Below are 14,295 nucleotides of genomic sequence, written 5' to 3'. Positions count from 1 at the left end.
AAAAATCCTTTCCTTTTTGCTCTGTCTCTTAGTGTCTGACCTAGTTTTGGACAGCCTTTTCACACACACACACACACACACACACACACACACACACACACACACACACACACACACACACACACACACACACACACACACACACACACACACACACACACACACACACACACACACACACACTGTTCCCGCAGGTGTTTAAAAACCTTGAAAATTGGTTGAATTTTGATGTGGTGCTGTTCAGGTCTGCAGACGCCTGGAATATTGATTTTCCAGGTTGAAATGGCTGAAATTGATCAAGGTCATGAAACAGCACTTTCAGACAATATTGCTCATGGCGGGCAGTGTTTTATTCCCATCATGCTCTATGGTGAACTCTCCTCCCGTCTCTTCATCTGAGGCTGCTGTTTGTAGGCTACTTGCAGAGTGTGATGCAGACTAGTGCTGGCATGTTGCCCCAGACCAGACCAAAATACACACTCACAGAGACACACACTCCAAAACAAGGACACACAGCCCGCAGGTGTGTCTTAAAAATATTACCTCCGATACATTGGACTCCTCGTGTCCTCTCATCACAGGGAAAAACACGCTGCGTAGGAGGACAGTGATGTCACACTGTTACAGCTAGCGCTACAGCACATGCTGAGCGAGAACTTTCTACCATCTGGTCAATCATTATTCGTAGCAAGGCGTAAACAGTAAAACGTGCCGCTGGGCATGTGTTGCAGCAAGTGTGTGATAGGAAACGAGGGCCGAGGGCTGAAAACTGTTATTGACACGCTGCTGCTGCTTCCTCGGCTGATCTCGGACAAAGGTGAAGTGGTCGGATTAAGACACAAGCAAAACGTCAAGCTGGGGACAAGTACAGTTCGTGACAGGTTCAAGGAACACCCGGTCTAAAAACTGCACAGTACAACATGTGTCACCAGTAGCAACCATAGGTAGCAACACATTACAGGGGTCACTGTTAGTAGATCTGCTTTAATGTAACCGTCACGGCATTGCTTTCACTAACATGCCCATTGCCCAATCATTGCTTTATAGCATACGGACAGGAGAAGCCACATTTGGACGATACAGTGCAGTAGCTGTTTGGACGTCCAATGCTATATTTAGGCCAGGTGCAGCATAGTGACGGGAACAGTGGAGTGACCACACAGTGGATTATAACTCCTGAACTCCACTGCACTGAAAAGGCAGCGTTGAGGAACTGGAGCTAGCACTCACGTTGTTGCAGTATCATTCCTTTAAAATCATGACAATATCAAGCACAAATACAGGCTCAGTGATTCTCACAGCTCTACCTGCTGCGCGGTTTATGTTGTGACAGGTGCACGTAATCACCGAAAAGCAACAAGGAGCAAATTCAGTGCAAACCTCTTTACGGATGGATTTAACTGGCAACTGCACCAGATGTACAATGGGGAGGGTGGTGAACCTTCACTAACACGGCAACACATGGCGAAGGGCAAGGTGTGGTATAGTTAAAAACATGTATTGCTTCATGCTGATGTCATGTTCAACCGATTTAAAACGAAACGCACTGGAAGAGAACAGACTTTCGCCAAGGCTGTTTCCATTTGGGGAAATATAGTGCGCATGTCCCTCGTGACTTGGATGCACTCCAATATTTAATGGGTTCTTCTTTGGCCAATGCTGCACACTTCCACCAAGTTTTATGAACATTTCGGCAATGGATTTTTCCGAAATGACAAGCAGACACAACAAACCACACTGAAAACGTAACCTTAGAGGAAGTATTTACAAAAACACTTCCAAGAGGAAACATTCAAGGTACTTCAAAAACATGTTATAACTTTTTTTTCTTCAGTTTTTTGTATTTTAGGTATGTACGTAGACATTTGTATTCTTGTATATGCATGACCGTAAGATGAAGTATAGAACATATTGGTGTCTTATAAGTATATCCACCACAGCTTACTGTCCAACATGCTGGTTAACTCACCTTGCTTGTGCACATCACAAGAAATTACTTTGGTGAATACAGTGTATTCATAGCTGATAGAACAGACGACCTCAACGCATAATGAAGCTGTACTTTTACCTTAAAGGGGACCTATTATGCAAAATCCACTTGTTCATGTCTTTTATTCATCAGCATGTTTCCCCTCTGCGTAAAGAGATTCTGAAAGTTTCAGGAAAAAAGATTCGCTCACTTTTTGTCCTGATCCATTTATATAAAAACCTGTCTGAAAATGAGCTGATCAGATTTTGGCCACTTTGTGATGTCATAACGATTTTTTGGCTTGTGCCAATCACCAACCAAGGTAAGCCCCCCCCCCCCCCTTATCACCTGAATCTCCTCCCATTGTGTTCTTTTAACCAAATATCTCTCAGAGGGGCGTGGGGAGTGGCTCCTTATTTTCATCTAAAGTAACAGACAGAGAATCAGCACTTTGGAAACAGGGCTGAAACAGAGGGGATTATGGGTAATGCTGCAATGATCTGTTTGGTATTTGGAGCCAAACTCTTCAGAGACATGTTTCGTACATATCTGAGAACTATATTATATTGATGAAAAACAGTATAATAGGGGACCTTTAAACTAAAGTTTGACACCTTTCATGTCAATGTCCAAACAGTGTTAGGGGAGAGGGGGGTACGGTGAGTAAGTGGACCCACCCCCTTTATTTAGGGAACTGTGCACATTTGTTGTCAATTCAGTGTTCAATGTGGCTGTGATGGAGAGAAGCACATGGGGAAGTGGTAAATGTTTCTTTCACAACAAACCATGTTTAGCTTGTAAAAGTACATTGTCAACACATCAGGTATAATTACTGTTATGTCAAAGCAAATGTGTCCAGGTCTATACATATGTATCGTAGATGTTAGTTATTTAGCAATGTGAATCATTTAGCTAGAGAAGATTAGCATGAATGACTTTTCTAGACAGTTTATTTTCTCCAAAAATAGGCTGTGGGGCAAAGTGAGCCACATGATTTGGATTACATTGAGCTAGTGGTTCAATTGAAGCCCCCATGGAGCACTGAAGTTAATTCTTTGTAGTATAAAATGCTATTTCAGTGTAGTTTTACACAACTGATTTGTTTTTGATGTTTTAAACATTGTAAAAACAACAACATCCCTGTACCAAACAACTGGAGAGAGACGGGGTTTAGCAGGTAGGGTGTGCAAGACATCACCTGATCCAGCAGGTCAGCTAAGGGAACTGGTCTTGCTAAATACAGAATCTTGATAGAATGATTTCTATTCTTTTAGGTCTAGATTGGTTCAATCGTTTGAACTCACCATCCTTCCTGCCGAATGCCTCGCAGGAGTTATTTGACAATCTCATCAAACAGATGAGAGAATAAACACATTTGATAACATTAATAACTATCAATGAATAGCCTAGATAAATCAGTAAGAATACATGTACACAGGCTAGTACATGTGGTTACCTATACATTTACAAGGATATCTTTTTAGGGCAGTTCAGTTCATTCTGATTCTGATCTGGCTCTTTTTTAGGTTTGGTTTACTGGCATTAAGTCCCTCCAAAGATGATTTATAATGTTGACGAGGTGTCAATACAGCGCGGAGACCAAAGCAGGTAGTGGCAGAAAAAGGACGATATATATTTTTGTACTAATGCAGGTTCAACTTGAAAACGTCAATTGGTCAGTTTACCCCGAGGTGTCTCAATTTACCCCTTGACGCGGATCAACCAACCCTTTAGATGGGGATAACCCTTTTTTTCAGAAATCCAATTTAATGACCCTTTCTGATAAATGCATTATTATCATTTTTGATAGACAAACACATCCTGAAATAAAGGTTGTTGTTGTCATTTGACTTCTATCTAATTTCTCCTTGCCTACAGGACAACATTTTAAAAAGGGGCTCATCTTACCCCACTCTCCCCTATTGGTAAATATAGGCGTTTAAAGCAATACATTCCTCAGTGCTTGCTATATTGACAGAGAAAGTTAAGTTCACAGCTGCAACATTTCTAACTGTAATTAGTGCCGTCATTTGACGTGACAGCGAGTCAACGAAGAACAGTTATAACTCCTGTTTCTAGTCGCTGCCTCTGGGTAGCCAGTGGCCATAGATGCTGTTAAAAAGCAGAACTTACTTGGCCTCTTTCGTCGTATGGCAAACTAGTTACAATTTAACTATGAAAATAACATCCTAAAATAAAGTGAGCTGCGCTGCAAGCATGAGTATTTAGCTTTCTAGGTCACTATCCTCCAACATGTTTGCTTCAATTCACTACATTAACCATCACCACCAAACGACAGTCACATAAAGGCGGCAAATTGTCCCTTTAAAGATATAGGTACAGCTTTAGTGTGACAACAGTGCACGAGATTCAGTGGACCTATTGTTTAGCAGTGATTCTCAAATGGGGGTACGCGGACCCCTAGGGGTACGTGAGGTACAAATAAATAAAAAGGTTAATTAAAAAAATACCATTCATGATTACGAAAATAATCTTAGTGCAATAAGTTAAATAGAAAACACAATTTTATATAAAATATTCCTAGAACCACTTAGGGGGTCTTCATATAAACATGTTACATTTGTGTATTGTAGGTTGTGAGTTCAAATCCCGCCTGGAACACCACCACTAGTGTGCCCTTGAGTAAGGCACTTAGCCCTTAGTTACTTCAGGGAGAATGTCCCTGTAATTGGTCATTGTAAGTCGCTTTGGATAAAAGCGTCAGCTAAATGAAATGTAATGTAATGTATTTATAGTTTTTAATAATATATCATTTTGTTCATTGGTTTGTTAAACATATATTAATTCAATTGAAAAACTCCTTGGAAAAATCTTTTTTTTCATGCATAAAGATGAACATATCCTTAGTTTGTTGTAATTCGTGCATGAAGGAGTTAAGAAATCAAACACTGATGGAACATTACGATATTGTAATTATTTATATAGGCTTTTTCTGTCAAAAATGTCCGGGGTCGGTCAGGGGGTACTTGGCTGAGAAAATGTTTCAAAGGGGGTACATGACTGAAAACACTTTGAGAAGCACTGGTTGAGAGAACACATCTGATGAAGAGCAACATGCACAGAAAGTGTGGAAATGCCATGTCACAATACTGAACAGTATTAACAATCTAAAATACATTGATAATCCAATAAAAAAGGATTATGATGTTTTCCAATTGTCTAATAGAGAGGCCAAAAAGAACTGGTTCAGTCCAGTAAAGTTAGGAAGCTGTAATCCAGTGTGCTTCTTACTTCACTTTCAACGAGTCACTTGTGTGTGTGGAGAAAGCCCAGTATTTATCAGGACCTCGGTGCCTGAGGATGGGGTGTTTTTCAGTACTGAAGACTTCATTTGTTTTTGATAACACTTTTTTTGCCAATTACTTTCTTCCAAAGCATACCCCAAACAAACATTGTTCTAATCTGTACCAGTGCCATAGCTATCATAAAAGTATATTGTATTGTGTCTGTCATTTTAGATTTTACGACATGTTATACTTGGAGGATTTTGAAGGCTGATTCCTGTCTTTTTAGACTAAATATAAATTAAAGCAAAATGTTTTAGTAGAGTAGTTTAGTGGAGTTAATTTCAGTCAAAAGAGAGTGCCTTGAAACACCATCTAGATGATCCAGTAGGCATTTAAAATGGGATGTGATGAAGAATACTATTTACGAAAAAAGGAGAATTTTTTTTTTTTGTATAAATCCAAATGTCTTTGGTCGTGGCCCAGCGAGTGAGAAGCGTTGTTTCACTTTGCATGCAACATGACTATCTTCCTATATTGCTGCAATTTACTTTATATTTTAGGTTTCTATCATTTTAATGATTGACCTTTTATCATCTTTATATTCTTATTGTCTGACCAATCTTAGATTTGAATCCCATGATTTAAATGCCATGTTTATACTTTATTGCTGTTCATGTATTGATACAATAATGTGCATTGTGTTGATTGAAAAAAAAGGATCAGGAAAACTGCACATAACGTTTGGCTGTTCTTTGCAGCAAAATGCTTTTAAACTACGGATGTTTAAAAAGATAATCTAACTAAACGTAACCGGTATGCACTCTTGACTCACGTAGTGAATGAATAGGTGCAACAAATAAAATCCTTTCATGGATCGCAAAAATCTCAAGTTTCTGACTTGAAGATGTGCTTCAGAGGTGGTGACTAGAGGTGTTATGTTGTTCATCTTATCTGCAGGATAGTAACAGATTACAGAATGGGATAACATAACAAAACCAGATTTAGCATTTTATTTGAAAATAATTGCCATTAGATAACAGTTACATCGTTAAGAATGGCTTATTATATTTTGGATTTTACCTTTAAAAGTATGGTCATTTTCAAATGATTATGACCAATTCTAAATGCCCAAATATGTTCTACTGTATATCAAACTCCTCTCACTTTTCCAGTTTTGATAATTGTGACTGATATTTGTTTTTGTTATTAAAGGATGATCTATTGAGATGAACATTTTGAGTAAGTACTCCTCTTGCATTACAAGACAAAAGTATTGTGTGTGGCCTTTGATTTAAAAAACAAGCAGTAGCAACTGAAACAAAAGAAAGCTGGACCCCCCCCCCCCCCCCACACATGTTGAAGCATACACAAAGTGCACATGGAGTTTGTGCCAGTTTGAGAGCTTTTTGTGAGGGTAATTAGATTGGCCCAACTGTATATGCTGAGTATACAAAATGCATTTCATTTGCATTGAAAATATATATTCCAATGATATCCATGTAACGTGTATTCATTGACCGACAGTGGTGTAATGTAACTAAGCAAATGTACTCCCATATTTTTACTTGAGTATTGTTTAACTATGCCACTTTATACTTACTGTACTTGAGTACAATTCAAAAGGTAAGATCATACATATTACTTCACTACATTTATCTTTTACTTTGAGTTACTAGTACTTTAGAAATTAGGAAAGTTAAAAGAGAAACAAAAACATATAAAATAGGATGGTTTGTTATAAATTGAACTGTCAGACAGTTTTTACGAGAACATTTAAGTCGATTAATCAATTTGCTGATTGCCTGAAAATAAATTTGCATCATAGATCATTTAAGTAATTTATTTATTTTTTAATTTGGGGGGTATTTTTAAATAAATGTGAATTTGTTTTGCATTTAGTACTTACACATTTTATTCTTGAAGTAAGCCTAAATCTTGCACATAATACTTAGTTTCTTCACTTATGTATAATTTTGAATGCAGTAAGTACTTAGTAAGTACATGATCTATATTCTTCCTCCACCACCACCAACTGAACACATCGAAGTAGCCTATCTGGCTCAACCCTGGTTTTCACTAACACTATGCAAAAATATAAGCCTTTAAAAAACTGTAATTACAGTTTAAATTATTTTCCTTGTGCAGTCAGGTCACTCTTTCTCATTAAGTGTCACATTTGGGGTTCATGTCTAGGTTTATTTTTGCAACAGCCCTGCAGTATAAATAGCTCTACTTGTTAAGAAAGAACATGTTTGCAGTGAATATCTCAGTGTGACTTGTCTTCCTCAGCCTTCTCCAGTGTGTGTGTGTGTGTGTGTGTGTGTGCGTGCGCGTGCGTGCGTGCGTGCTCTCTCTCTCTCCCTCCCTCCCTCCACCTCAGCCTGCCTGCCTGCCTGTCAGCTTGCCTCGACCACGTAGCAGCTTCCTGGCAGCGGCAGCCGCTTGTGTCTGCTCCTCACACACTCTCACACAGTCAGGCAGTCAGTATCAGTAGCCTATGTAGAACCACGTAGCACCAGTTTTGGATTTTAACCACCACCACCAGCCGAAGCGGCAATGGACCTCTTTGAATTCGACTTTTTCAGAGACTGGGAGCTTGAACAACCATGGTAAGTCCTGCGCACACTGCTTTAATATCTTTTGTGTTTATCATGTTAATGTGGGAGGGCTAAAAAGAGCGATATACGGACATGGCATCCTTGCTTATTTGGTTAAAAAAATTGGTAAAATGCGTTATTTTTGGGAGCTAAAGTGAGTAGCGGAGATTCCGTGCAAACCGTATTTCTTTGTCACCGTAAAGCTGCCGTTGTTGCTCGAGACGAACCGGGGTGCACGCACTAACACGCTCGCGCTCACACAAACAAACATACAAACACGAGCCGGCTTTTACTGTCTCGCTGTGATATTGGAGGAATGTTTGATTTGTGTGTAAGCCTGCACCGGGGCTGTGTGACAGGCGGTGACACGGTGAGCAGCAGGGATGTAAGGGGACAGCAGGCGAAATGAATGAATGTTAGCTAACACACAAGTTTGACAGTTTACTACAGAGTTTTATATAGAAGCCTACTGAGCATTACACGTAGTAGAAAACGTGTTGAGTTCAGGTGCATCACATATGTTGGTGCTTTGTGTGTTTTGGGGGATATACAGAGAGACATGGGCACAGTATGAAGGAGTGAAGTTGGGGTGTGCTGCTTCTGGGATGTCAGTGCAACATTGGTTGCCAAACCATATATCTGTTTGGTTGATAAATGCTACAACTTTTGCTCCCTCTTTAACATAGCCCACAATAGTGGTCTGATCTATGCTGATATACAGTCGTAGGGTTAGTTCTTTGTAAATATGCAGAGCAGAAGAGATTATTGACTGGTTGATTGCTAATATAAATCAGCAACCATTCTGAGAATCCTTTATCTTTAAGGAATACATCACACATGTGCTGGTTCCAGTTCTCCGACAAAACAATTGCAGCTGACATTGAATTGTATATTGTTTAATTTCAGAGCTGCAAACATTAACTGGTAACCATCACATACATCTGCAACTATATTAATAATCGGTTATAAGTCATTTTTAAAGAAATAATTCCCTGATTCTCGATTCTTAAGTGTAGATTTATTGTCTGGTTTCTTTAATCCACTTTGGCAGAAATCTGAATACTTGAGTTGTGGTAAAAAATAAGACATAAAGACAATTATTGACAGCTTTATCAATAATTATCCATCTACCTAATCCATCTATCTATCCATCTATCTATCTATCTATCTATCTATCTATCTATCTATCTATCTATCTATCTATCTATCTATCTATCTATCTATCTATCTATCTATCTCTCTCTCTCTATCTCTCTATCTCTCTCTCTCTCTCTCTCTCTCTCTCTCTCTCTGCCTATACCTATACCTACCTACCTACCTACCTACCTACCTACCTACCTACCTACCTACCTACCTACCTACCTACCTACCTACCTACCTACCTACCTACCTACCTACCTACCTACCTACCTACCTACCTACCTACCTACCTACCTACCTACCTACCTACCTACCTACCTACCTACCTACCTACCTACCTACCTACCTACCTACCTACCTACCTACCTACCTACCTATATCTAAGTCTTATCTTTCCATAGTTTGTCCACCAGAGAGCACTGACTGGTTAATGTGTACACTCTTAAATTGTTCTGCTAAGTACATATCTTTGTCACCATAAAAACAATAACCAAAATCAGTAAGAGGTCATGCAGTAATCTGTAAAGAAAGTAATTGTTAATCGCAGCCATGCCGTGCACTATAGAATTGCCTTACAACCCTCAGTGCAGCAGAGGACCTCAGAACAAAGACTCACAGGGAGAGAAGTGCTGCTTAAGGCTTTTAACACTGGAGAGACCCAGCGCTGTTGGAGGCTTAAAAGAAGACGGAGAGGCCGACAGAGGAGAATTATAATTCTATTTCTCTGCGTGATTTGGAATTTATTACAACATTGAAATGTAGTTAAGTCAAAAGAATGAGAAGTAAAATGGTCTATTGAACATTCAGAAGAGCTTCTCTTGAACTGGCCGGCTCCCAGTCTGGGCTACAGTGTGGACTGCATTTATAAAGAGTGTTTCCCCCTTTACCCCCTTTATTTCCGGTTTGGCTGTAACTGGGCGAAATCGTAGACAACCTATTCTACCTGCTGAGCAACACCCACCTCACTGTTCGTACAAGTGGAATATAAAGACATGGGGACTATATTTTACATTTCAAATACATTCTGGGTGAATACAAATAGGAAAAGCCTTCGCAGTTTTGCCTGATAAAAACATATAAGAAATGTTTGGGCATATAATCTTGATGTGAGGTCATGGTATCCTCAGCTGCAACAAGTAGTTGAATTATGGATTATTAAAAGATTGAATATTGTTTATGCAAAACAAGTGTATTCAGCCTCTCAAGCAAGGTTTCCTTCAGTTTTATGTCATATTCAAATGAATATTTTTGTATTGACAAAACAAGACATTTAGACATTTTCAGTCCTGACTGATTTATCCCTTAAAATAATCTCTGATTTATCCATATCAAAATGATCATCAGTTGCAGCCCTTGAGGAAAACCTCTTGGAATAATAGAACGGAACAAATCAATGTGCCATAATGTTAAAATGCTCTCTGAGATGTTTCACTACAGCTGGATAATATCTGTATTGTATTTATCGGGCTGTTTCACACAGTGCTAAAATGGAAAAAGGACTAAGGTACATTATATACTGTACAACTATCAGCCTCGCCACTTCAACCACGTATTGTAGTGGGAGCACAATAACTTGGCAACCGTCTTGCTGTTTTGAGTCCGTATTCCAGCGGGGGAGAGTGTGAGCGAGGAAAGTGACACACACTGCTGTCCCTCAGCAGCCACCGTGGAGGGGCCCTGGAGCCGGGTACTTAACCCCCCGCTGCTGGAGTGGAGCAGCTCAGGGCTCAACAGCAAGCTCAGGGTGTCTACACATGTAACCCCCCCCCCCCCCCCCCACCACCACTCCATCACGCTGCTGCCGTCAGTTGGTCCTGATGGGAAATTAGGCTTGCACGAAAAAACCCAGCTTCATTACAAGGAACCCACAAGAACGTGCCAGAAACAGCTGATTGAAAAAAAAACAATACTCTGAGCTGCTGATGGGTGGATCAGCTGAAAGGTGAAACCGGATTAGACCTTCAACTTTTAGATGTAGGAGTGAATGAAAACTGGCTCCTTGACATGTGATTGCATGTTCATGGTGCGGTATAAAGAAGGACGGCCTGGACTCAATATAAAACCAATAGATGTCCTCAGCTGGTGTCAACTCGTCTGCACCACCTGATACCACCATTGGTCATTTTCTCCAAATCGGATTAGAAGACATGACAATGTTGATATTTTCACCTAACATTTTCTGAGATTTTGCCCTACTGTTTGTACCATAGTAGTTATCTCTTGGTGTATTAGATCAGTAGTTTCAACCATCCAAAAGCACAGTTTTTGTAGGAAAGGATAGAAATATTTGTTCTGCTACAAAGATTTATACAATGGCGTATTAAGGGCATAGGTAAAAAGTAATTCATAAATTACAGAGCTGTTGCTGCAGGTAATCAAACCCTTTGAATATTCAATCAGCTTAATCACGCATGTGAGTTCAATACACATAACATCATTCATCACACTAACATTTCCATTCTCCCTGTGTTATTTCAAGATGAATGACACACACTTCCTTAAAAAAATTTTTTTTTGCGTTACTTAATTTATTAAATTATTCATGACCTACCAACTTCATTAATTCATTCACTTTACCTTTCCATTCTGTCACACCATTTTTATCACATTTTATAAGAAATGTACCAATCTACACTCAGCATATCCAAGTTTTTTTCTAGTAAGGTTACGTAAACACCTCCGTCTTAAACATGGCTTATATTAAAGGCCCCTATTTAACTGTTTTTCATCAATATATTATAGCTCTCAGATATATACAAAACATGTCTCTGAAGTGTTTGGCTCCAAATACCAAACAGGTCATTGTAGCATCCCATAATCCCCTCTGTTTCAGCCCTGTTTCACAAGTGCTGATTCTCTGTCTGTTACTCCAGATCAGGGGTGCCCAATAAGATCGCGATCTACGTATTTGGCAGGGTAGTGTGGGTAGATCCCGTGGCATTGGAAAAAAAAGAAGGAAAATAAATTATATATATTTTTTAAGTTAGCCTATCATCCATCTTTACTATGGCATTTGCCACTTGATTGACATGCAGGCAAACCAGTCTGAGTTGTATTGTGCCATACGGGTTCATGCAGTTATGAGGGGCCCTGCGGCGCAATTAGTGTAAGCGCACCACAGTTCTTCCGCCGTGTTCCTGAAACGTTCAGAATCTCTTTACACAGAGGAGACACATGTTTATGTATAAAATAAATGAAAAAGTGGATTTTGCACAATAGGTCCCCTTTAAGCATACAAATAATACAATACATTCAACTTGTGCTTCATGGTCTAGAAAAAACAATTGAATTTGGTTTGGGAATGGTGCTGCACATCATGTTGCTGCTCCTCACCAGTCTCGCCCTGGAAAGCTTCTTGATGTAGCTGACGTCTCAGTGATAATAAATATCAAAATGGACTCAAAGATCATAAGGAGTAGAACACCTCCACTGGGGAAAAAAAACCCAGAGTGGAGATATTTTCAAATGGACCTACTTTTCTTAAATTTTACAATGGATTTCACAGGCATAAGAGCTGACACACACCTTCAATGGAAACCGTGAAAATCAGTCAGATTGGAGTTAAAAGTATGTCATTCGCAATTGATGTGCTGCTCCTGTTTGACAGTGGATTTTCCCTTTAAGGGAGAAAAAATGAGAGAAAACAATCTTGAAGCTACCCCACGCCTTTGTTAAATTCAAATGAATCCAACACTGTAGGTCTCCTCCTTCCTCCTGGAGAAATACCCTTTCATGTCTTCTCTTCTTTGTTGCTCTTTCTCCCTCCTCCTCCTCCTCCTGCTCCTCCTCCCATCTCACTCCTTGTTTCGTTCTCTCGCTCGGAGATCTGAAGGCTTTGTATAATTGTAATAAGGCTTGCATTGAATGCCGCGTACTCCTCGCTGTAATTGCCCATCATGTAGCTGGCTAATCATGGCAGTGGAATCTGGGGGAGATCGCTTTGACTGTTAATTGACACTGATGGTGATTGGTTGAACCATTTAAGTAGTTAATTAGAGAATTGATTACACATATCGTCGGCGTAGAATTATAAGATTCCAGCTGCGTGTTTAGGAGCCTAAAAGTCCACATCTGTGTGAATACACTTTGACGATTATTATAATTATTATGACTGGATCTCTTTGAGTCTTTAATAGTTTGAATATTTATTTATGCCTCTTTTAAAAATAAAAATAAATGACATTTAGCAGTTGCATTCATAATACTGTGTCCAATACCATAAACAAAGAGTCTGGGGTACCACATTATTTTTGAACAAATACCTCGATAATGCAACAAAATTGTAGGGTCGACTATTGGTTGATTCAATAAAGTACCTCTTATCTTATCTTATTAAATATTCACGAAGTTACGGGTTTAAAAAAAATGATCATCAGAAATGTGGATATAGCAACTTAATGTGTTCAGTCAAATCATTTACAACCAGAAAAAGACGACACTTATCTTAAAAATCCTTATCCAAGTCAAGCCACTTTTTATATTGTAACATAAAATATCATAATCTTTTTTTAGATACCTCTATATGGATATGATATTGTAAGGTTGACTCTAAGTTTTTTGATGAAGCATTTACACAATGAGATTTTTGATAAATAATCCTCAAAAATATGGATAAAATGACTTAACAGGTAAAGCACATGATGAAACATTGTTCACTGTAATGCAGTTTTAAAACTAGAAAAGATACTAACGATGTACAAAATCTAAGACGACATCTATTATAATGTCACGATATCGATAACATATCAATATATTGCACTGCCCTTTTCTTGGCGTAAGCTCCCAAGTGGAGGAGATGAAATCTGCAACAGAGTCAATGTATTCAATGTTCAGTCTCACAGTCCAATATTCAATCTGCCCGTCATTCCTAAGCACTCAATCAGCTCGGTCACACGTGTGAGCTCGATACGCACAAAATCATTCATCACACTGAATTTTCCATCCTCACTGTGTCACGGGCCTCGGCTTCCAAAGCAGCTCCACTTGATGATACTTCACACCGGCAGCATCACGGCTCGGAGGCTATGAAAAGAAGCTGCGTCCCATCCCAAACTGCCAAGAACTCACAAACAAACAACAGCAAGATAACACCGAAGGAAGCTTTCTTTCTGGAAGGAATCCTTTTTATCCCGTGCCGGTGGGACAATTATCCCCCAGGGCTGTGCAATTGGGGCTCAGTCAGCAGGTGTGAAGCAGAGGGAAGAAGCTAGTGAGATCAACTGGAGTCCATACTGGGACGCTGACGGTGGTTCTAAAGACTTTCCAAGGAAAAAAACTGCATTACATTTCAGTTTTACTGTTAGCTTAATGGTTGTGTTGATTTGGAAAGTTTTAACTCCAC

General features: G+C 39.4%; 1 protein-coding gene across 1 annotated transcript in view; it reads left to right on the top strand.

Moving 5' to 3' along the window:
• The first annotated feature begins 7,654 nt into the window (after window positions 1-7,654).
• Window positions 7,655-14,295, top strand: part of LOC117453456 (AF4/FMR2 family member 2-like) — a 150,371-nt gene continuing 143,730 nt past the window's right edge. The window contains exon 1 of the mRNA XM_034092272.1: window positions 7,655-7,826. Within this exon, the coding sequence (XP_033948163.1) occupies window positions 7,774-7,826 (53 nt within the window). The 5' untranslated portion in view covers window positions 7,655-7,773. The remainder of the gene's footprint in view (window positions 7,827-14,295) is intronic.

The sequence above is a fragment of the Pseudochaenichthys georgianus genome, chromosome 10, assembly GCF_902827115.2.
Source record: "Pseudochaenichthys georgianus chromosome 10, fPseGeo1.2, whole genome shotgun sequence".
Taxonomy (NCBI): Eukaryota; Metazoa; Chordata; class Actinopteri; order Perciformes; family Channichthyidae; genus Pseudochaenichthys; species Pseudochaenichthys georgianus.
Note: the sequence above shows the minus strand (reverse complement) of the source record. Positions and strands in the feature narration are given on the sequence as shown.